The 24,974-nt window shown below is 41.2% G+C and overlaps 2 protein-coding genes across 2 annotated transcripts; both read left to right on the top strand.

Annotated features, from left to right (window-relative positions):
- The first annotated feature begins 87 nt into the window (after window positions 1–87).
- SUPV3L1 (Suv3 like RNA helicase) lies at window positions 88–19,591 on the top strand. The gene is made up of 15 exons (XM_086752856.1): window positions 88–340; window positions 6,201–6,278; window positions 6,544–6,651; window positions 8,231–8,345; window positions 9,194–9,362; window positions 10,908–11,019; window positions 11,310–11,387; window positions 12,521–12,612; window positions 13,224–13,404; window positions 13,815–13,908; window positions 14,575–14,794; window positions 15,169–15,249; window positions 16,745–16,921; window positions 18,502–18,650; window positions 19,034–19,591. Exons 1-15 carry the CDS (start codon window positions 103–105, stop codon window positions 19,527–19,529), a joined length of 2,388 nt encoding a protein of 795 aa, XP_086608982.1. The 5' UTR covers window positions 88–102; the 3' UTR covers window positions 19,530–19,591.
- On the top strand, window positions 1,101–3,196 carry LOC147600056 (uncharacterized). Its single transcript, XM_086752358.1, is given in 5 exon segments — window positions 1,101–1,133; window positions 2,604–2,708; window positions 2,710–2,770; window positions 2,773–2,898; window positions 2,901–3,196. Coding segments are annotated over 5 exon segments (621 nt in total).
- Window positions 19,592–24,974: the final 5,383 nt, after the last annotated feature.

Raw genomic sequence — 24,974 nt, forward strand, 5'->3', positions numbered from 1 at the left:
TCGGGCGTGAGGGCGGTGCCGCGCATGCGCGGCCCGGGGCGGTCGCGAGGCGATGACGCGCCCGCCCCGCGCCGCCGCCGCCGGCGCTGCCCTTCGCTGCCGATGAGGCGGTGCGCGTGGCCGCTGCTGCGGCTCCCCGGGCGCGCGGGGCTCGTCCTCCGCCATGGCGGGGCCGCCGCCGCCCGCCTGCGCGCCTCCGCCTCTTCTTCCTCGTCCTCCTCCTCGGACGGCGGCGCCCGGGCCCCCGACACCTCGCTCTTCGTGCCCGTGCCGCTGAAACCCGTCGGCGACGCGGCCGAGGAAGATGTGGGCGCCGAGCTCACGCGGCCCCTCGACAAGGGTGAGTGCGGGAGGCGGCGGCGGGAAGGGGCGGCGCAGGCCTTACCCGCCCTTTTCCCGCCGGGACCGGGAGCGCGCGACCCCTCTGCTCCCCCCCCGGCTGTGGGGCTGGTGCCTGCCGCTCCGGTCCGGTTGGGGGGGGGGTGGGGAGTTTCCTTGCGGCTCGTCTGGCCGGTGTCGCTGCTCGGGCCCGCGAAGGTGAAAGCGGGAAGAAAGCCGTCGGGTGGGGTAATTAGCACCGGTAGTGAGGTTTTTACCGAGGCCCGTGAGGCGTGCCCCGTGTGTGTGGAGGAAGAACCTGTGGGCCTCGTTCCTCCGCTCCCTGTTCCGGCGCAATCAGGGTGAAGTGCTTGGTGGGAAGGCAGGGCCCAAAGCGAAACCGAAATCTTGTGGGATGCTGAAAGCGTAACTGTGTTCGAACTTAGAAGTCATAGTTTTGTCAAATATCGGTGTTATAGGCAGGAGAGCGTTGGGTAAGTGTGCCTAGGTCAAAATCAGGCAAAACGTCCAGTATTGGCTATCAGTGTTAGAAATTTAACTTTAATTTTCATTTAGAACAGTGTCTGTTTGTGTGTTCTTGGGTTTGCACGCCTTGAAGTATGAGTAAGTAAATGTAAGTGTAGGTTTTTGCGCATCAGCTGGGAACGCTGTGTCTAGAGCTATCTGCTTCAGTGCCCTCTGTGTTGTGAGAGCTGCTGAGTATGTCAGAAGCAGAACAGGAGTTTGAACTTCAGTCTTAAAGTAAAATAACGTCTTTCTCAATGCTTTATGTTTCTCTCTTATCTATCTGCCAGGTATATATTCTGTCATTTTACTTATTAATTTTTTGACATGTAAGTGGAAACAGAGAAGAAATTCTGTTGTTGACATTTAAATGTTCTACACTTCTATTCTTTGATGTCTTTACATGTAATTCTATCTCAAGAACCATTGAGTGAGTTGTAACTACTTTTTCACTGCTTTGTTTTGTTTTGCTTCATTATAACCCGTACATCCTTTTCATTCTTCATCCATATTCAGTCTGCTGCTCAGGAAAGGTCTTATTTTATCTACCTGTGCCAGCACACTATCTTTAAAGACTTGATAAATAAGAAACAAGTTCTCGATCCTTTTGATATTTGATGATCCCAAAGCATTGAGGGTGTAAATGGAAACTTTTTTTTCTTCATATGCTTTCCCAATTAAGTGTTCCGATGGCGTATTATTTATACTAACTGCAGGTATAGGAAGCATGAGCAAATGATCTTAATTTGTTCAGGAGCCCTTGAGAAAAAAGTACCTGGCCCTGAGAGGTAAAAACCTGGCTAGGAGGAAAAATCCTGAACAAATGTAATGCAAAAATCTGTGTTGTTTTCAGACTTGTCTTTGAGTGTTGGCTTATGTCAGTAGGGCGTTCCTCAGGTGCCAATAAATATGAATAGTGGCATCTTACTTGTACGTTACTTGTTGTCTTATTTATTAGATGAGTAGTTATGTTGGATTTCTTCAAAGGTACAGCTAAAATGCTCTGGGAAAATAAGTATAGATTCTGTTTGGTCTCTACTAAGTTGTTGAGAGAGAACAGATTGGCTAAAATTATTTATGTTCCCACAGGTGGAAATTAATTGCTTCAGAAAGCTTGAAGTTCTTTCATGTGAGACTTGAAAGAAATACCAGCCAGCTGACCAGTGTGGTGCTCATCTGGCTTGTTGGCATGTAGTGCTGTCTCTGTTGTTGTTAGTAATTTTGCATTTTGAAACCCATCAGTAATGTTAAAGAGAAAACTGAGTGAGACCTTCCTTAGCAAAGACCATCCATTCTTTTTTATGAAGTAAATAGTCTTCCTCTGCTTCCCTCTTTCACGTTCTGACCACACAGAGTATCACAGAATGGTTTGGGTTGAAAGGGTCCTTTAAAGGCCATCTAGTCCAACCCCCCCTACAAGCAGCAGGGACATCTCCAACCAGATCAGGTTGCTCAGAGCCCCGGCCAACCTGGCCTTGAACGTTTCCAGGGATGGGGCACCCACCGCCTCTCTGGGCAACCTGGTCCAGTCCTTGACCACCCTCATCATAAAGACCTTCTTCCTTATATCTAGTCTAAATCTACCCTCTTTCGGTTTAAAACCATTATTCCTTGTCCTATCACAACAGGCCCTGCTAAAAAGTTTCTTCCCATCTTTCCTGTAGGCCCCCTTTAGGTACTGGAAGGCCGCTCTAAAGTCTCCCTGGAGCCTCCTCTTCTCCAGGCTGAACAGCCCCAACTCTCTCAGCCTGGCCTCATAGGAGAGGTGCTCCAGTCCTCTGATCATCTTTGTGGCCTCCCCTGCTCCCTCTCCAACTGGTCCCTGTCTTTCTTGTGTTGAGGGCTCCAGAACTGGACACAGTACTCCAGGTGGGGTCTCACCAGAGCAGAGTAGAGGGGGAGAATCACCTCCCTCAACCTGCTGGCCATGCTCCTTTGGTGCAGTGTAGGATATGATTGGCCTTCTCGGCTGCCAGCGCACATTGACGGCTCATGTCCGGCTTTTCATCCAGCAGTACCTCCAGGTCTTTCTCTACAGGGCTGCACTCAATCCCTTCATCCCCAGCCTGTACTGATACCAGGAATTGCCCTGACCTGGATGCAGGAGCTTGCACTTGGTCTTATTGAACCCCATGAGGTTCACGTGGTCCCACTTAGGGGGCTTATCCAGGTCCCTCTGGATGGCATCCCTTCTCTCAGGCATGTTGATTGCACCACACAGCTTGGTATCATCTGCAAACTTGCTGAGGGTGCACTCGATCCCACTGTCTGTGTCATTGATGAAGATATTGAACAGTACTGGTTGCAATACGGACCCTTGAGGGACACCACTTGTCACCACCAACAACACTGAGCCGTTGACCACTACCCTCTGCATGTGACCATCCAACCAATTCCTCATCCACTGAACAGTCCACCCATCCAACCCATATCTCTCCAATTCAGAGAGAAGGATGTCGTGGGGGACCGTGCCAGAGGCCTTACAGAATTTCAGGTAGACAACATCTGTAGCTCTTCCCCTGTCTGCTGGTGTAGTCACTCCATCACTGAAGGCCACTAGGTTTGTCAGGCAGCACTTGCCCGTGGTGAAGCCGTGCTGGCTGTCTCTAATCACCTTTCTGTCCTCCGTGTGCTTTAGCATAGTTTCTGGGAGGATCTGTTCTATGATCTTTCCAGGCACAGAGGGGAAGCTGACAGGTGAGTGGTTCCCAGGATCCTCCTTTTTACCCTTTTTGAAAATGGGTACAATATTTCCCTTTTCCCAGTCAGCAGGGACCTTTCCTGACTGCCATGACTTTTTAAATATCATGAAGAGTGGCTTGGCAACTACATCAGACAATTCTCTCAGGACTCCGCGATGCATCTTGTCCGGGTCCTGTAGACTTACCTATGTTCAGGTTCCTCAGGCAGTCACGAACCTGATCTTCTTTTGCAGTCCAAGTTCAGCTCCAGCCACGCCTTGGCCTTCCAGACCCCATCCCTACACAACCGGGCAGCGTCCCTATGCTCTTCCCAGGATACCTGTTCCTGCTTCCACCGCCTGTGCATTTCCTTCTTGCCCTTTAGTTTGACCAGCAGGTCTCGACTCAGCCATGCTGGTATCATGCATCTGTTTTTTCGATAGTTTGAAAGAAGATGCTCTGTCAGATTCTGCTGTCAAATACTGAACTAGATTCAATAAATAAAAATTTATATTTACCGGCTTTTTGATTACAGCTTGTGAAGGAACTTTATTACTTACAGTGTGCATAATTCTGGTGTGAATCATCTTGTTAGCTTGTTACTTGCTGAAGTGAGACTGTTTTCAGGCTAGTCAAACGCTGTCAGTATAAGAGAAGCCTTTAAAAGCTTACTTTTGGAAAGCCAGTTTTGCAAAAGCTTTGTAACAAACGTGCTGCTTAATGGCCTTTAGTGGAATTCATTCACAGCTGCATCTGCTTTCTGTGACTTCATAGGAAGTGGATCCTTCTGAGTGGTGATGTGTGCTTTTGATTTTAATGTGTCAGGTAGGTTACAGCTAGAAGGAGCTTTGCTTTTGAGCTTTTCTTACAGAGATTGTGGCAAGATATGTCTTTCTGTAGTGCTTCATTGCTTGTACATCAGTAATATTTCTGATACATTTGTGTGATGATGATGTCTTCATTGTGAAAGGCCCAAATGCACAGTGTTATGAAGGGATCTCCTGAGCATGTACTCTGATTGCCAGCTGTTGCCGTGGAAACAGTACTACGTGCAGTTGGATTAAGCTACTGTGGGCACGTCTAGTTGCACTGCAACGCCAGCTTTGTTTTGTTTTGATATACCTTATTGTTAAGACAAGTATTTGTGCTTGGGAAGGATTGTGACCTTGGATGCTGAGGGCTGGGATGGTCCCAATGTCATGTTGCCTTGGATAGTAAGGAAAGTTCTGGCATTGACCTTTTCAACTTGTAGCCAGGCCAGTAGGTTGAGAATTTAGCTGTGTGACTGATGATGTGTTAACTGTTACAACTTCTTAGGGAAGCTCTGAGGAGAATGTAGCCCTGTGCTTTCTTTTACTGCAGTGTTTTCCAATCTGTCTTTGGTTTCTGGGTGCTTAAACATTTTCTGGTGAGAGTAGGGATGCCTGTGTAGTAAAGGCATGCCTGCTGACAATCTTGCTCAGTTACCTTAGTGAACATTTCAGACTGTTAAGTTAATCCATCAATAGATCACTGTAACCACGCATGGGATATGGGATGTAGCCACTGCTCTTGTGCTTCTGGCTTTGCCTGTCATTGAACTTTGTCATATTCCTGTCACCTGATAATTCTTATTATGCAAAGTGGGCTCTGTTCTAGAGTATAGTTTTTTAGAAAGAGAGGCAATATTTCAAAAATTTAAGGTTGATCTCATGGGAAGCTCTCCATGTCATGGCAGTGACTTCAAAGAATTACGGAGTTAGTTGCAGAGAACAGAGCTTGACAGTGTTGTGTTCAGTGACTTGTGCTGGCAAACCAGGGGTGTGCTGCAGTATGTACTAGTCCTAGCATTTTATAATATAGGGTTTGTAGAATTGAATTTTAAGAATAACGTAAGTTTATTAATAAGTGCTTGTGATATTTGCTAGATTTTTGTGAATTTCTGTAGATGGAGAGGGGACACATTTTTGCCATTGTGATTTAACTAACATTTAAGTAACTAAATTCAGAGTGTCCATTAGGAAGTACAGTTTTGTTGCACCTCTGAACTTGCCTTTTATGGGAGATAAAGGGTTTGTTAATAACTTTATAGTAAGGGATTTTATACAAACAAATCTGAGTAATCTGTGATATATAACAAGAAACTCATGTTAAATTTTCTTCTCTTCTCCTTTATTTAACCTGAGAAAGGGGAAGAATGCTGCATCTGGTTTGCCTGATCTTTCTGGAGAGTGTGTCTTAGAAGCAGTGTGGAGGGAAGAATATCTCTTGGGATGTTTAGTAAAAGCTGTTAGCAAGTAGTTTGAGCGGATTTACTTTTCACATTAAAATTTGCTTTTTGTCAGCACCTATGAGGAAACAGCAAACAATAATTCCCCCAAAACCTAATTACTTTTTCCATAACATGTTGGCTACAGGTTCCCACCTTCATACTTTCCTATCAGGTACCAGGGAGAGTCTCTCAAATACAGACCTCATCTTACGGCAGTTCTTACTCTCCTGCAGTTTAAGTTTGTCTTTTTCCACAATAGGCTCAGTCATTGATTGTGTTTAATTTAGGGATAAATCATTTGAGTCTATTCAGCATGGCAAAGACTCCCTCTCTCCAACGTAATGAGACTATGAGCCATGATCTTTGGGTCAGCAGAATTTATTTCATTTTGAGCAAACTAAAATAAAGTTACTCTTTTTCTGCAGGTGAAGTTCTGAAAAACTTAAATAAGTTCTACAAAAGAAAAGAAATCCAAAGACTAGGAGCAGAAAATGGATTAGATGGTAAGAAAATGTTCTAAGAATTTTTTTTTAATGTGAAATCTGTCTTTATTCAGCTATGGTATTAGATCTCAGCTTTTATGGGTGTCACAACACTGCTTGTTTAGGCTGTGTCTGTCACTTGGTTCAAATAACCTTTATATTTACTTTAATGCCTCATATCAAGATACAGGTTTTTAATGGATTACTTCATTATTTTGTTTGGTGTTTAGAAACATGGTTTGGTGATCCCAGTCATGTTCACTTTGTTCCTTTTTTTCCCCCCCAGCTCGCCTGTTTCACCAAGCATTTATAAGCTTTAGGAAGTATATCATGGAATCCAGTTCTGTGAGTGCTGATTTGCATATTATTCTCAATGATATATGCTGTGGTGCAGGCAAGTATCTGGAGTACTTGTGAAATAAAATATGCACTTTTTTTCTTGGTTTTTGACCTGTATGCTTACCTACATACTTGTGGACTCCCCTACTATGCTATAAAAGAGGTTAAAAATCATTGCTTCCCCATCAGAAATGTTTGTGCCCACCTTATGAGTGTTCTATACTTAAGTGTTATGAAGTGGAAACACAAGAGGAGGAGGTCTTAGCAAGAAGCAGCCTTTTGTTTTGTAGCATCTGTTCATTGGTGAAATGAAAACAGTACTGTTCAGTTTATTCCTCTCTTAAAAATTCAGTAGTCACTAGGGGGCACTTTGAGAGCTTTCTCCTGGCCAGGTGGCTTTAAGTAGCTGGGAATACAGCTCCGTAACTGTACTGTTTCTGTGTGGCACTAATAGAATTGAGTGTTGTTTGCTTGCTTACTGCATTGTGTATTGTAATTAACGAGGCTTAACCAAGAGGTGATGCTAGCTGGTAACAGCAGAAACAGCCTTCTGCAGAGTTTGAGCTTCAGAACTTTGGCGTTAGTTTTGTTTTAAAATGGAAATGTGTAGATGTTACATGTTTACCTTCTTAGGAAATGTAAAGTGGTTTTTTTTTAATATTAGTTGTGCATAACATCTTCCACATGATTTCTTCACTTCTACTCCTTATTTACTTATATGTGAGCATTGTTTATGTATGCCTTAAGACTCACATATAGAGGAGTGTAGAGAGTTGCTTATTGTGGCAGTGTTGAAGTTTTTTAGTTGAGTTCTGCCTATAGTAGAAAATACTACAGTTTTTAAGTTCTTCAAATTCTTCACAATAATTTTGATTCAATGAATACTAATTCTCAATTTAAAAAAAAAAACACCCAAAACCACGGCTTTTTTTTTAATGTGTATGTTTGATAATAACAGTTTTTTAGAGTGAGATAGTTCTTTGAAATTCTATGAGAATTGGACAATTGGAGTGTGACCTTAAATGAGACCTTTAAGGCCACATGTCTGCTCTGCAAAAATTCAGAAGAGTGAAGCTGGGTGTCTCTTCTGAATTGTTTTTTCTATTTTTGTTTTCTCACCTAGGGACTGGAGATTCACAATTTTACCAACATCCCAAGTCTTAGTAGCTTAGGGAAGCTACAGACTATTCTGTTTTTCTCTGTTTATTCATAAAGGCATTTTAGAAGCTTTTATTTTATTTTATTCCAAGGCAGCCCATGAATTTAGGAAGCAAAGGCTGAAATTTTCTTAGGACAGGAAAGTTATTTCTCATCCAGCTTTTCCATAGCTTTTCATTTTATTTAGAAGTTCTCTAGACATGTAGGCTAGCCACAGTGAACATACTGAAATGAGATTTTAAAATTTTCTTGCTGTTGTGTTTACATTGGGTTGCTTAATGGGTCCATGTACTCACGTTAGTTTACCTTTCAGCCATTGAGATAATTATTGAAATTTGTAGAGAGCCAGAAGTTGAAAGAATTACGTAAGTGTACAGTGGAAATAGTAGATTTTTTTTCTTTTTCTTTTTTTAAGTGTATTATAAAGATACCTTCAGAAAAGCACGGAAACTTTCTTAAAAGGGTTTGTCTTCTAGGTCACGTGGATGATCTCTTTCCATTTTTCCTGAGGCATGCTAAGCAGATCTTTCCAATGCTGGACTGTATGGACGATCTGCGCAAGATCAGTGATTTAAGATTGCCGCCCAACTGGTCAGTGTGTTTAAGTGGTTGCAGTGTTTCCTTTTCTTAGTGTCATAGAATTCCATAGTCTCTGTGGACTTAAGCTTGTTGATGTATAATTGCACTAATTTTCAGTTCCATCTCTCTGTTTTTACAATAATTTGTGTCAGGAAAGGGACAGACGTTTTAGCAGGGCCTGTTGTGATAGGACAGGGAGTAGTGATTTTAAACTAAAAGAGGGTAGATTCAGATACAAGGAAGAAATTTTTTACAATGTGGGTGGTGGAACACTGTCCCAGGTTGCCCAGAGAGGTGGTGGATGCCCCATCCCTGGAAAGATTCAGGGCCAGGTTGCCCGGGGCTCTGAGCAACCTGATCTGGTTGGAGATGTCCCTGCTCCTTGTAGGGGAGTCAGATTAGATGACCTTTAAAGGTCCCTTCCTACCCAAATTATTCTGTGATTCTATGGTCTTTGTTACAAGATGTATTGTAATCAATTGAAAAGAAAATAAGATTATCAGCTATGAAAGTCACTGAGTTGATACTGCTTTTCTAGAAAGCTGAATCTGTTTGGGAGGCAGTGCGCCAGAACATTGAAATGTTAATATACCCAAGGAGAGAGACCACAGTAATGAGAATTATTTTTAACGCAGTGTGTGAATTGCACTCTAAATCTTTGAAAGCGTTGTATGACCTAGAAGATGAGTAAGACATAGTGACCTCTTTATAATGTTGCTTTTTAAGAACTTGATTTTTCTGCTTTCAATACACATTAAAAAGTCTATTAATAAGTAAAAGTTTAAGCTAATTTGAAATTTCCCCTGAACCAGTATCCAGAAGACCAGATAAATGTTCACAGATCTACTTTTTTGTTTTAGGTATCCGGATGCCAGGGCTATTCAGAGAAAGATAATATTCCATGCTGGTCCTACAAACAGTGGAAAAACTTACCATGCTATCCAGAGATTTCTGTCAGCAAAATCTGGAATATACTGCGGTCCACTAAAACTTCTGGCTCATGAGATCTTTCAAAAGAGTAATGATGCTGTCAGTATGTCATACTACTTACCTGCATCCTTAGTACTGGAACAGTCTCATGAATGCATGTTTGTAAAGTACTTTAGCTGCTTAAGGGAGTCCATGAAGCAGTGCCTTTGCTTTGCAGTACTGTCAGCTCATGTGAATACCAGTCGTGCATTTCTGCTTTAGGCATGCAGAATGGAACACCATTTCCCCAAATGGAACGTCACTTTCCCCAAAGCACGTGCTGTGCAATCATCCCTGTAACCTGCCTCTATTTTCCTGTGGTACTTTTTCCCTCCCTAGATTTAGCCAGGTTGTATTAGTGTGGAAACCATGGCTTCTTTTGCCCTTGGCCTTTATTTTAGCTTGTATGCTTAACTCCCCATAACTTCACTGTTTAAATATATTTCGCTCAACCACCTGATAACAATTTCTGTAGCTTCAGATGTATTGAGTTGAAGAGTAGTGCCCTGTATCAGGTCCCTAGAGGAAGACCCCACCTGGAGTACTGTGTCCAGTTCTGGAGCCCCCAACACAAGAAGGACATGGACCAGTTGGAGAGGGTCCAGAGGAGGCCACAAAGATGATCAGAGGGCTGGAGCACCTCTCCTATGAGGACAGGCTGAGAGAGCTGGGGCTGTTCAGCCTGGAGAAGAGGAGGCTCCGGGGAGACTTTATAGCGGTCTTCCAGTACCCCAAGGGGGCCTACAAGAAAGATGAGGAGAGGCTGTTCAGTAGGGCCTGTTGTGATAGGATGAGGGGTAATGGTTTTAACATAGAGGGGGGTAGATTTAGATTGGATATTAGGAAAAAATTTTTTACAATGCGAGTTATAGAACACTGGCACAGGTTGCCCAGAGAGGTGGTGGATGCCTCATCCCTGGAAACATTCAAGGCCAGGCTGGATGAGGCTCTGAGCAACCTGACCTGGTTGGGGATGTCCCTGCTCCTTGCAGGGGGGTTGGACTGGATGGGCTTTGAAGGTCCCTTCCGACTCAAACCATTCTATGATTCTATTGCTTCTAGCATCTTTTTGAAAGTTCCTCCGCACTGTGTTTCCAGCTGCAGAGAACTACATCAGTTCTGAAGCATTACAGTAACACATCACGTGTTAATGCAGCATAGTGTTTAGGTACAGTAGTGTTTACCAAATGATGTTGTGATTACTCTTTTTTCAGTAAGTCTATGATTTAGAATTTGTAATCCCTATTACTTGTTTATCAAGGCAACAAATAAGGGGGCCTTGCTTTATGAGCCCCTTGTACTACAGCTTTTCTGACAGTTCTTTTGTTGCAGATGTGACAGCTCTGGAATGCTCAGAGGAAGATGTAATCTCCTGCAGGAGTAGGAGAGGGCATCTAATTGCAGATACTACCTCTTCATTATACCCTTCAGCCTGATAGGAATTAAATACAGGGCACAAGTCTCAAAAGGCTGAGTAGTTATTTTCTGGATAGCTTCCATTACAGTGTCTTAGAAAGTACTTTAAGAAACGGATTTTTTCCTCCTTTGGAAAGGATATTCTGTTATAGTCCAGAAATGTAACATGAGTTTTCTGATTTCCTTTAGAATGTGCCATGTGACTTGGTGACAGGAGAAGAGCGTGTGTATGCCAATGAAGATGCCAGACAAGCTCCTCATATTGCTTGTACCATTGAAATGTGCAGCACTAATACGCCTTGTATGTATACGTGATTGTTTCAGTCATATCTATGGTATCTTTATGTGCATTGTTGCCTGGACTCTGAGTAGCTGAGCTATTTCCTTTCATCCTTATTTGAACAATTTCTGAACTATGTTAGAACAAGTAATAAAACCCAGGTCATCTCAGAATGGCTTTTTGCTGGTAGAGGATTAGCTCGATTTGAGCAACTTTTTTCAGAAAGCCTTTTAGAAGGCTTCCTTCTTGTCTTGTGTTGTTGTTTTGCATGCTCTTTCTTGGTGTATCATATTTTTCTCTTTTGTTTTAAGATGAAGTTGCTGTGATTGATGAAATTCAGATGATCAGAGATCCTGCCAGAGGGTGGGCTTGGACAAGAGCCCTTCTAGGTAAGCGTGGTGGTGTTAACAATGAGCTAGTTCAATGTGGCTATAAATGGCACATTAAATTCAAGCTTAGCAGTGAGTGTGTTCCTAAATGGTTACAATATGTGATGCAAAATAAAAGCGAGCGTTGCTTCTTCATGTGTCTTCTCACAGTGAGTTAGAGATGCTCTGCCTCAAAGGGTTTGTCTGTAGGGCAACGAGTTACCTGTCACATTTTACTCGAATGTTTTTTTTAAATTTTATTCTCTAAGTTATACAGATAACTTTTAATTTTGCTTCCTTGGATAATATAGAGTCTTTGTGCTGTTCCACTGTGTTATCCTTTTACATTGATTATTTTCTAAAAGGATGCTTTTTTGTTCAATTAAAACAACACAATTTTTAGAGATTTCGTTATGAAGAGATACTGTTAATGTATGGCAACATGGTGAATATTAAATATTTCATAGTGGTAATTTCAAATGGCTTATTTATAGAGCTGCCTTGATCTGTTAAATTCTTACAAGAATGCTTTTTTGATAATTTTAGAAGTTTTCAAGAAGAATTTTTGAAACTTGTTTTTCCTCAGATTTTGAACAGAAGTTTGGAATCTGGTTTCCCCCCTGCCCTTTCCTTTACTTCTTTTGATGCTAAATTCAACAGGATGGCTTGTCACACTTCCCCTGCCTCCTGTTTTTTTCACTTTTTCTATTCTGACTGCATTAGAGACATATTACTAATTTTAGAAGGTCATGCAGAAAATGAAGCTCTTCCGTTCTGCTGTGGTTCGGGAGTTAGTAAAGCATCAGCAGTACATTAATATGCTCAAAGCTTTGCTCCACTTGTTCAGTGGGTGAGTGTACCTCTTGTTTTGGCTGAGAGGATGCAACAAGATATTGGTTGCTCTGATTATGATGCTAATGGATTTCCAAGCATCACTTGCTGATATTAGGAGATCAAGAGCGGCTCTAAGGAAGTAGTGTATTGTGGGAGAGGTTTTAGGTACTGATGTGAGATTTTGAAGGAGGAGAAATACAGTCCTCATTGATGTGTTTAGCAAGCAGAATGTAGTTTTTGGGTAACTTAAAACTGGCTAAAACTGCCGTTGTCTATAAACATGTAACGCTTTGCACTTTATTTCATTGTTTCTTGTTCAGGACTCTGTGCGGAAGAAATCCACGTTTGTGGAGAAGCTGCTGCCATTGACTTGGTGACAGAGCTCATGTACACTACGGGGGAGGAAGTTGAAGTAAGCTTTTTAATTCCTTAAAGTTACAGACAGAACATCAGGTTCTCCTTGCTAGAAAACAGGGAAAAATTTGGAGTCTCTTGGGAATATTTCTGATCAAAGTTATTCTTGCTGGAGTTCTTGGTAAAATTTTTCTCCATTCCTGAAAACCAAAGGAGATGTTGCAAAGTTGTTTTTTTTTAAATTTTTTTAATAGTGGTATTGATTTGCTTAAAGAAGATAACTGCTTTGCTGACTTCCCCTCAGGGAATGCTACGACTGTTTAGGGGCTTTCTTTACACTTCTGTTCTTCCTGGAGGACACAGTGCCCTCAGGTTTGCTCAGGTTACTGCACCTGTTGATAGTTACTCTCCGTATGATGAGGAAAGAAGTTAAAAGAGCTGACACCTCCAGAAGAAAGTGACTGAAAGATCTCTGAAACCCGGTTTTACTGTAATAATTTTTTTTTCTTTTTGTTTCGGGAAGATTCCTTTCTGAAGAGTATTTAAAAACATGAAATTTGGTCCTAAGGAAGTCTAGCCTGCATACTTCCTTTCTTGAATCTCATTTACATGTAAAAATGTATAGTTCTGTTTCTTGAAAAGGCTGTGTGACAACTCCTTTAATTCTAGGTCCGAAACTACAAGAGGCTTACTCCTCTCACTGTGCTGGATTATGCCTTAGAATCCTTAGATAACCTCCGGCCTGGGGACTGTGTTGTCTGTTTCAGCAAGAATGACATTTACTCTGTCAGTCGACAGATTGAAGCCAGAGGATTAGAATGTGCTGTCATATATGGCAGTCTGCCACCAGGTAGACTTATTTATTTATATTTATTTATCTTCTTTTTATTTTTAAGAGAATGTTCTGCTTAACTTAAAAAATGAAGCATTACAAGTTTTCCTAGTTTTGTATCTCTATACAGTTAGAGAAAGTAATCAGCTTTTGTTGACTGGTGTTTTAATCCTGGGATTATTATGTACTTGCCCGTGATCTTCAGATAGATGTAATTAAATGAAGTCTATCCACAGCTCTGGGAATGATTTAAATCCCTCCTGCGTTCTTCCCCCAACCACAGCCAAATACCAGTCAAATACAATTTTTCTTCCCCCACCCCCCCCACCCCCAGTCTATTTATTATAAAGGCTTCAGGCTTAGTGGTACATTGTCTTTGTTTTGTATGAAGAGTTTGCTATGTGAAATGTTTCATCATTGTGTTTTAGGAACAAAACTTGAACAGGCAAAGAAATTCAATGATCCTGACGATCCATGCAAAATTTTAGTTGCTACAGATGCAATTGGAATGGGACTCAATTTGTAAGTACTTGGAACAGGTTATGGTATGATTTTTTTGGGAGTGTGTGATATGCATTAGTTTCCTCGCTTGTTTCCCCCTAGTTTGAATAATTTGTCTAGATATCTGCTATGTCTAGATAACAGAGTACATACGTTTTAATTCTGAAGTAGTGATCAATTTGATTGGGTAGAGCTAAGCTTTAATTCTAAAACTGATTCTAAGAAATAAATGGCTCATTTGACCTGATTCTTGTAGACACTGTGATTGTAGACACTGTTAAGGTCCTTTTGATTCACAGGGATCAGATGTGCTAGGTTGTCAGAGTATCAGTCTCTTGCGTTTCTGAAACGCAGAACAAATTCAGTCCAGTTTCCAATGTTTTGTGTTGCTGAAGGTGATGCAGTCACATTGCTATAAACTACTGATGATGAATGGATTGGGACAGGTTAGGATCGATGTGTGTAGGGATGATGATTCTCCTGCAACTAACCAGTAGTCTTATGCTGCCCTTTTGAATATGCCATGTCCATAAGTTCTATCTGTGGTCACTTAATCTATGGAAGGGAAAAAAATCCACCCAAAAAAAGGAAAAAAAAAAAAAAAGTTTTAATTATTCGGTAGTAGGTTGTTTATTGGAAATAATTTGAAAAAAATTATTCCTCTTTGTTTTTGTTCAAATATTTCAGGTGTATAAAAAGAATAATTTTTAACTCTATAGTAAAGCCAACTATCAATGAGAAGGGAGAAAAGGAAATAGACTCCATTACAACCTCTCAGGCTCTACAAATAGCAGGCAGAGCTGGGCGTTACGGCTCGTCCTTCAAACAGGGAGAAGTCACTACAATGCATCGTGATGACCTCATGCAGCTGAAGGAAATTTTGAATGAGCCTGTGCGCCCTGTGAAGGTGAGAGGCTCAGTACCCAGTTTGCACAGAAGTGCTCTGGAGCTGTTTTACTGTCTTCTGATCCCGAATTATTTTTCTTTGTGTCTGTTTACAGCTTAGTAACAAAAATGGATTGTGTCATGCCAGAGTGATTTTTGGATATATGGCCTGTTTGGAGGCTTGCAGTATTTTAATTTGTATTGAAACTGTTCTTTTAAGAATTAAAAGCTCAAACACAGAAGTTTTTAAGTTCCAGATAAGTGTGTTAAATAAGCTGGACTCTGTAGGATGCTTTGGTTTATTGCATTGTGTCTTTCTAGTGTTTGCTTCTGACGCACTACCTTAAGAACAATATTGAGAATTAATGGAGAATGTTTTCTTTATTTTCCTTTTAGGCAGCTGGTCTACATCCTACTCCTGAGCAGATAGAAATGTTTGCTTATCATCTCCCCGATGCCACTCTATCCAATCTAATTGTAAGAATGATAAAAATATTTAAAAATAAAGCATTGCTTATAGTCACTGCTTTTGTACAAACATGAACCTAACAGACAGCTTTGTGTGTATCTTTTATTATTTGCATTCTTCTCACTACCACAGCAGTGGCTGCAAATACATTTGTAATGCTTAACTCTCTTATCGTAAACTTGAAAGCTGTTGAAGTGTGTAAACATGTTTACACGTGTTGAAGAGTGTGCAACAACCTTTTCATTTTACCTTTCCTGTATTTTAAATGTAGACTTTTTGGTCTGAGGCTGAAAATATTGGTGATTGAAATTTTGATAAGTTTATTTGAAAATTTATAGGAAACTGGGCTGGTTATGTCGGATTTCTGTACATCTGAGAGCTACCTCATTGTTTTTCCCTTGGTTCTGTGGTCTTCATGGTAAAACAATGTCTGCTGAACTTTGAGAAAACAGATTTTTGTGGGGTCTGCTTGATCTTGTCATTAGCTGGAGGGTAGAATTTTTAGAAGTGCCTAAACCTTTTAAAGTAGAAATGGAGCTTCCAATGCTGTATTTAAAAATCAATACACTGAGAAATTCTTAGCGGCTTTCATTTTAATTTAAATGAAATGATTTAAATGCTTAGTATTGCTCTCTGCTGATGTGCTGTTATGTGGCAAAGTGTATGATTTCTAACCTCGAGGTAAAAAGTTATACTGGGAGAGCTCCTGGAAGATTTGGGCTAGTAGGGTAACAGTACATCTTTAAAATTTTAATATTGAGAATTTCTGGGCTAATGTGGAAGTATTAAGATTGAAAAACCCCATGTTATTATTGATCTCTTAAGTATTCTGTCACATTTAATTAAGAAACTCAGTGTTTCCTTAAAGATCTTCTTAAAAATCTTTCAAAGATTTATACTACAGAAATTATTTTAGGGGCCCATAAAAATTCCCCCTGCAATGTTCAGTGACATCTCTTGTTTCTCAAAACTTGGATATGTTTCAGGTATTCTTTGAACTCCTCTATTGCAATACTGTATTTGTCTTGTGATTTCTTTCTGGCTAAAATAGACCTGTTCCTGACATTGGGCTAAAAATACCTCAATTATTGAATTTTATGCATAAATTTAGCTTTTTGGGTCATGCTAAATGACAAACCTGGAACAGTTTCTAAACATAGTAATAACTGTTTCCTGTGATTCCGTTCTTTGTAACTAAAACGTACGCTTCCAGAACATGATATTGGGTGCTTAGGAGGCTAATTGAAAATGCTTAAATAAAGCATAGTGTGTTACGTCTTTTCCTCTGATCCCTTGTTAGAGAATTTAATGAAAATCCTGTTAAAAGAGGAGGGACAACTCCCCTGCTCCCCTTTTTATTACTGTGGGTCAAATTTCATATTTTTAGCTGTTCTTTCAGTATAACTAGCCTTTGAAACATCGTATCATTTTTTGTTTGGTAATATAAAGTTTAACAACACTGTCCTGTAATAAGATCCTCTTCATTTGGTTATGTTTTCACAGGATATTTTTGTGAGTCTCTCGCAAGTCGATGGGCTTTACTTTGTCTGCAATATTGATGACTTTAAATTTCTAGCAGATATGATTCAGCACATTCCACTAAATCTGCGATCACGATATGTGTTCTGCACTGCACCTTTGAACAGAAAAGAGCCTTTTGTGTGTACCACGTTGTTGAAGGTCAGTTATTTTTTTCGTAAAAAAAAAAAATGGGGTATTTATATTGGAGCAAGCAGGTCTTGGTGCGTTGAGGCTGTATCTAGCTGCTGTATTTATTGTGGGTTTTGTCATTAGATCATTTGAGAGCATTATTGAAGTGCTCATAGGCAGTAGTATAAAATAGCTGGAGATATATTTTTTTAAATTGCATTCTCCACCATTTTTATTGGCCAAACCTTTTAACTTCTGAGAACTGATTCTCATTTTGTGATATAAGTTAAAATGTGGATAGCTTTTCTGCTGTTTGCCTCAGAGAATCCTACTGCTTGCCTTGCAGGTGATTTTTGAACTGGGAGAGACTTGTGCACTGTTAAGCTTTGCACTACAGTGGGTCTAAAAGTAGTCCTTAAAAACCAAGATACCGCTGCTTCAAGATGTTAGCTTGTCAACAAAAGAAAAGAATGTGGGATTAACTGTGATTACTAATGTTATAATACAGTTACATAGAATTAAAACCTCAGAAAACACACTGCTGTAAATCGCTCTCAGAATTACATCATTTCACTTTTCAGGCCTGGATGAACTGTTTTCTACTGTGCCCTTGGAGTGATTATTTTCAGGAATTTGTAGTCAGCTGATTTCAGTTTTTCAGGATTAATAATTTTGTTTGGGACTCTTACTTGGTTAGACAGTGTTGCCTTTGTCCCATTTTAGTGATAGCATTAGACTTTTAAAATAAAACAGTGTAAAAATGAAACTGATATAGTGCCCTCACATTACAGATACTAGACCTGTGCTTTTAAAAAATGCCTGAAAATATTCTTTAAAAATTGAGTGATTGATTTAGAGAGTTAAAAAAAAAAAGTGCCTCATTAAGAAAATGCTGATCATTCAGATCCCAAGTAGTGAAGGTGCAGAGGGCCATAATGGGATGTCAGAGGGAGGTAAGCTGTTGTGAATGCCTGTGTGAATTTAAGCCCCATTGCTTGGGGGGAAAAAAACAAACCCAAAACCACAAACCTTCTGGTATCAGCCAGTTAGAAAGCAGTTATTCCAAGTCATCAATGTTTCTGAAAATTTTAAATTTCAATCTTCTTTGGCTTGTCTATCTGTTAGTAAAAGACCTGAGATGTCTAGGTTTCGAAAGGACTGATTTCTAGTGCGGATTAATCTGTTTGGGTTGTGAATAGTGTGTTTCCTAAGTCAGGGAACACATTTAACATTTTCTCAACCCTGAAGCCTCTGAAACAAGATAATTAACAGCATAGGAGCAGTAGAAGGAAATAAGACGAAGCCCGTGTGCTTTGCTAGATGACATCATGTACCTTCAGTGTTACACTTTTCTGGATAGCTCCGTACTTTTGATGCTTAACTCTGTGCACGGCCCATGGACAAATTGTGTTAATGAGGCCCGGGAAAGGAGGGGTGACTCCTGTGCTGAGTAATTAAGTAAAAGAATGTGTGGCATTTGGCCTGTGTAAAAAACAAAGCAGGTGTTTTCTGGAGTGTTCTTTGTATACAGACTCAGGGAAATTTAACTCATTTGGGATTTCTTCTTTCCTGACTAACTGTGGACTTCCCTGAATCTGCTTGTTTTTCAGTTTGCAAGACAGTTCAGTAGAAATGAGCCTCTCACCTTTGACTGGCTGTGTCGGCACACCAAATGGCCTTTAGCTGCTCCGAAGAACATCAAAGAACTTGTACACCTTGAAGCTGTTCATGATGTTTTTGACCTCTATCTGTGGTTAAGGTATTGTCTTTGTGCTTGAAAATTATTTTTCATAATATTAATGACCTACAGTCCTAGAAAAGCAGTGTCTTCAAGCCTGTGTGCATGCGGTGCAGTATGGGCTCCTTTGGCCCTTCAGAGGATCTTGACAAATGCATACGTAGCTATGTTGTGGGAGCAGATCATGAGTTCTGCAGAGGACAGTTTGTGACTGACAGAGAGAGGAAGTTAGAAACAAGGTGATCCTGGACTGCAGCAGCCGAAATACTTAAAATACAGCGGCCTTCCCATGCAGCATGTAATAATTATTTTTTTCTTATTTTATATAGTATGTATCTCATTTTTGTCCCAGTCAGCAGTACTTTAGTGAAAAGGTTTAATTGTGTTGTTTTGCCTCTCTTCAGTTACCGCTTCATGGACATGTTCCCTGATGCTGTCCTCGTAAGGGATATTCAGAAAAAACTAGACGACATTATACAAATCGGTGTCTGCAACATCACAAAGCTGATCCGAGCTTCACAATCTGCAGCTGCTCCTGGCGCAGCAGAAGTTGTATCAGAAGACTTTCCTCTTTCAAGGACTAAGAGGGATACTAGGGCAGTTGCAGACCGTCACGGTGCAAAATCGACAGAGGCACTCTCTGTTGCAGTAGATGTTCTGGGAGAAAGAAGAGCAAAGAACTTGAAAGCCTATCGGTCTGCTACAAGGCAGGAGGATCTGAAAAGCCATGGACGTGGATCTCTTGCCAACAGATTGCTGCGTGAAGGACTTCTAACACAAGAAATGCTGAGACAACTGGAGAGTGAGTGGCAGGATCAGCACAGGAGTGGTAGACATGGCCTTAATTCCAAAAGAGATGGTCAGAATAGTTCAAAAGAAATGGGCAAAAAGAAGAAATAGAACCATGTCCTAATTCTGTTAGTTTTTATTAATAAAATAAAATACTATTTTAATAACTCCAATGGCATTTCATGTTTACACTGCTGCAGCGCTTCGATGTTCTTCCTTCTCCTGTGACCAGTTACGTGAAGCACTTGGAGAAATGGACTCTTAACAGCTCAGAGGCCCTAAGTTTGCTTTTACCAGTTAGCTGTACACTTTTTAAATCGTGGTGTTCAGCGTAAGTGTATGATCTACTGCTATGTGAAAATTTGAACTTGATGTCTTCTTGCAAGATATCGTCACATTGTTAATAAACGTCAGATATTTCACTAGTAATGAATTAGCCGCTCATTCCATCCCTTCCCAAAGGGCAGAGTTTAACCGATAACGAACAAGTCATGAAGTCACCTGGCAGGAAATTGGGTCAGAATGATGATAGGAGTTGTGCGCCTCTAACCTTTGTGTCCTATGAAAATGTGGAAGGAGGTGAAAAGCATTTGTGTAAATGCATTGGGGAATGATGAAATTCTGGCCGCAGGAATCTTAGAGTAAATTCCAATTCTGTCATCTGAGAAGTAATTATTGAAACAAAGCAAAATCTGTCCTTGGTCTTTAAGTCATATTCTTTCTCCTACGAGAAGCTCTGATTCAGGCAAAGTTTAGGGGTGGGAAAGTTGGATTATGATGATGGGGGCAGAAGGAGGAGATGTTAGAGGCATAGGTATAATTTATTTACTTTTGAAAAATTCAGATGTCTGTTTCTCCTTGACCTTTCTCACTCAGTTTCATACAAATTATTTTGTTCTGTTGCACTTCATAAATGTTTTTTTTTTGCTTCACATACCAGTTTGTTTGTTTGTGATATCTGAATTCTGAGAAGAGACATAAAATATTTTACTTCAGTTCATCTAACAACTTACAGTTTAGGTAACAGCTTGTGACTTGCCATTTGTGCCAGTAGTATTTCCACGTACCTATTCTATCGTGGCTGTCGCAAACTGGAAAGGTTAGGTGCCTGCCACCTGGAGGAAGGTTTAATTTGTTGGAACTAAGTTTTCAGTAAAAGGACTTGTTTTTCCTGATGCAGTGTCACTGAATAACGTTTAAGGCAGCGCACCATCAGGCTATGCCTGTTTCATACACATGCAGATGCTGTGTCGTTTGTTTTTAGCGTGAGTAGCTTTAAGGTATGCTGTGAGCTCCCAGTAGGGATACTGCGGAGTGGGAAGAGTCAAATACTGAAGCGGCTGTGTATTCACAGAAATGGGTTTCAGCTCTAGGACGTGTTGCTGGGACTGCCTGAGGAGAATAATGCTGCAGCGACAGCATTTCTGGGGTTGGCTATATGCAAGTCTGCAGGTCCTGCTTGTGTTTATGTGGGGTACTTGTAAAAGCCAGGTTGAATTTGACTGTATCAAATACCTGACTTTCTAAAATGATCAACCACATATTTCTGCAGGTTGAAAGTTTGCTCTGAATCCCCCTTTGCTTCATCCTAGTATCAATCCTTTAAGCTGCTGTTCAGAAACAAGTCTGCAGCAGTTTGAATAATGTTTTTAACAGCTGTTTTCAGCGTATTTAATGTACTCTTTCCTTTTTTTTTTTTTTACTCTTTTTTTTTTTTTTTTTTTTTTTTACATTACTAAAAAGCAAGCGGTGCATAAATGTTTCCAGTCCGCATGATCTCCTGGTGATTTCAGTAGCAGACTGGTAGGGAGGGAAAGTTTTAGGTCCTCCCACTGTAAAGCCCCATCTTTCTTTCCTCCCTCAAGAAAAACCAAGCAGCTATGTATGTGTGGCAATGGCCATCTGAATGTTGCGACTTTTCCGCTTTGCGGATGAGTAATTCTGCTTTGCTTTCCCAGGGTCCTGACAGCCTCTGCTTAACAGCAGCATGACTTGCACAGAATGTGAGCTTGCAATTAACCCTTAGAAATTTATTCCACTTGATACTATTCAGATAGCTTGTGTGATGTGGGTATTGTGATCTAAGTGGTATCAGTGGCCTCCTTGTGTCCTTTCCGCTTGACAGACTCGAAGGGAAGCTAGAGTTGCTGAAGCCTGCAGCGGGATTTTGACAGCATGCATTTGCCCACTTACCTCTTGGACTGCAGACCCCTCGCTGAATCTGCAAACCACTCTATTTGAAACCACACTTGTGCAAGGATGACTCCTCTGTTTACTCTCCCCTAGCACGTGTGGGGTTGGGTTGCAGGAGACCCGCACTGTTACTGTACTTCGCTTCTAGTCTGTTTTGATGAATTTATCCTTTAATTGTATGCTAACCTGCATACTAGCGTGTATTTTTGAGCAGGGAAAGAGTGGCTGGGACTTTGGGGTGTAAGCCAGCCTTGTGTTTGAGCAGCAAGCCCTGCAATAAGGAAGCTAAATGACTATAAGCGTTCTTTTTTGTGTTTTGCTGAGATTAGCACTTGGCTTAACTCGTTGCTTGTTTCCATAGTGACTCCATAGTAACTGTTTTGAGAGCTCTGAAGTTTATTCAGGCATTTCCAGGCTGACTTTTTATGAAAGTTTTCTTTTCTTCTGAGCTAATGGTGTGGTTGTCATTGACCCCCCGTTAGAATGGCTGCCAAATTGGTCCCATGTGGTACAATCCGGACTGGTGTGCTGCAGAGCTATGCCAGCTGCACGTTTTTAACATGTCCCGTGCGAGCAAGCCCTTAGGGGAGGATGGCGTGTCCTCTTGCTCTTTTTCATGGGACTGTGCCGAAACTTTTATTTATTTAAACAGCATCAAAAACACTGTTCGCTTCATCTGGGAATCACATTTGCAAAACTCTGTTTCAAGTGTTCAGATTTCCAGATTAATTTTGGGCATTCAACTTACAGATGTTTGGAAGTTTATTGATTTCACAATTTAAATCTTTTATATTTATTTGCTATGCTTTAAATGGAAAATGACAATTATAACAGCACAGGGTGGTAAAAACCACCTTTCTGTTAAGCTAATGTGTTATTTTCGGTCTGTGCTGTTTCCGTCTCTTCTAAATAGTGTCTGTCCTTGGAGTAGATTTTTGAGTCAGTCCCCTGAGGTGTTCTGCCTTATTTTGCAGCCTGCTGTTGCCCATGCCCTAAGAGGGGCATATGCAGGATGAATGCGACTAGCCCTTTCTGTTCTGAGTTCTGATGAACTTGTGGAATATAATGGGGGGAAGCAAAGCTGCTGCTGCTGGGAGGCGAAACATGTTCTAAGGGTTGGTCTTGGAAGCATAAGCTGTGACAAAGAAGGATTTATCCTGATGACTTACCTGCAGCCTTGTCTACTGTCTGCTTGTTAACCTGTGTGCCAAATTCAGCACCCAGTGTTGCCACTGCCTCCGATACCTCACCAAAGATAGATGCATTTCTCTGGCAATAAGATGCTCATGAATACAGTACCACTTTCTAGAGGTAACTGATGCATGTTTACCTGATGTACTGGGGCATTTACCTGTATTTCCTCATTGTAGCTGTGAGCTCCTTTTCTCTGCAGGCATTTGGCTGCAAGGCTGTGAGATGCAGATGGATTACATGAGCAGCAGCTTCTTCAGGATTCTCCACTGTGTCTTGAGGCAGGGTTTGGAGGGGGAACTGCGGGAGAAGGAAGTAAAGAGAGGAGTATTATAACTTTGAAGTCTTGTTGGCCCTTGCAAAGGGGGAAGGGAGGGTTTGTGAGTAACTTTTTGGGATGCAGCTGTAACAAAGGGAAAAAACAACATTGCCTCAAGCCTCTAAGCTGCAGGCAACTGGAGCTGATCTGTTCACTTGTCCTGTTTTTTTTTCCCCTGTACTGGCCAGAATAGGTACAAAATGGCTGTAACATATTTGGGTATTGGGCATTGAACTGCTGTCTGGTGGAAATGAGATAATGTCTTTTCTTTTCTTGCACAACAGCCAGCCTGAAGCTAGAATTGCACCAGGGATGAGCGAACAAGTTATGCAGTGATTCTGACATGTCAGGTATTTAACAGAGTTTGCTGCCAGTTTTGTAATGTTTAGATCTTTGAGACCCTTTTCCAGTGGCATCCGTTAGAGAAAGAAAGAAAAGAGAGAATGAAAAATAAATCTACTGCATTATGGACACAATGAGCTCTGGATCAAAGTGGGATGGAGCTTGAAAGGTGATGTTTTCAGTTTTGCTGGCCAGAGGGGTTGTGACTCGGATGGCATGGGTAAACAATGAGGAAAGAGACAGTCCCTCTGGGAGTCAGTGTCTGACTTAACAAGCCAGCAGTTATTAAAAGATGAATACAGGAGAAGTGAACCGTGCTTTCTGGCTGGTAGCATGGCTTTTTTCTTCTTTCTTTCCTCCCTTTCTCTTGAAGATGAAAGGCCTAATTTTAGAACAAGCCCTATTTATGGACTGATCAGCCACTCTGTCTGCTTCACTCTTGTTCTAGAACAGTGGAAAATAAATAGAGCTGGTGGCATCTCCCAGTGTCCAGAGCTCATCCCTGACACAAGGCAGGAGGAAAAAAAAAAAAAACCAACAAAAACCAACGAAACCCAAAAAAGACCTCAACCTTTCCTAGCAGAGTTTCTGTGTAATTCGTCACTGCAGAGGGAGCTCCCTTCCCCTCCCTCAACCCTTTCAGTCTTTCCTCGTGATCAGAGGGTGGAAAAAATGTAACCTGTGACCACTCCTGGTGTTCAGCAGAGCTGTCTCCTTCTGATCCGAGCCTTCTTGATGTGCTGTAGCTGCCAGGACTGAGCAGAGTCCTCATCCTGAAACTGGTGCTGAGTACAGAGTTGAGTGTTGCTTTGTGTGTCTGTGGATTACAGTCCTATTCATACAGCCCAGCATGATGATCAATTGTACTTCTTTTTTTTTTTTCTTTTTCACAATAGCATGAGATTGTTGGGTCCACTTTAGAACTGATAACAGCCTGAGATCCTTTTCTGCTAACTGGCTGCTTCTGCCCCATTCTGGCTCTGTGTAGATGATTTTCTACTTCTGCTCAGTAGTTCTTTGTGTTTCATTCCATTACTTGGCACCCCCTGCCTTTCCACCTCCCTCTGCCTGAGGCTGTTTTTCTAATTTATCAAAACAATTTTAAATTGTAATCTTGTTCTGCAAAACTTTGGGTGGCAATTGTCTGCCGGTGTAGTAAGCGTGCTTGGTTCCAGCTGAAATACTGACCAGTAGTTGAGGGGAAACACACTGAGCGTAGGTGTGGTTTGAGAGTGAGCCCCTAATTACCCCATGAGAATGCCTTTTGTTTTGTTTTGGTTTTGTTTTTTTTTGGTTTTTTTTGTTTCTCTCCTTTGTGTCAACGTTTCACCCAGTTTCCTTCGGATGAATTTTTCATAGTCCGTATCACCTGATACAACGACAAAATCCTGGAAAGACTTGTGTATTCAGAATTAACTTTTGAGAGTAATAGTTAAAGGCTGTGTCAAACTCTGCTCTGATGGTGCAAGGAAGCCACCGTAGGCACTCTGCTGCTAGTTAAAGGCATTTAC

This window comes from Chlamydotis macqueenii, chromosome 7 (genome assembly GCF_036417535.1).
Source record: "Chlamydotis macqueenii isolate bChlMac1 chromosome 7, bChlMac1.mat, whole genome shotgun sequence".
In the NCBI taxonomy this organism is placed as follows: domain Eukaryota; kingdom Metazoa; phylum Chordata; class Aves; order Otidiformes; family Otididae; genus Chlamydotis; species Chlamydotis macqueenii.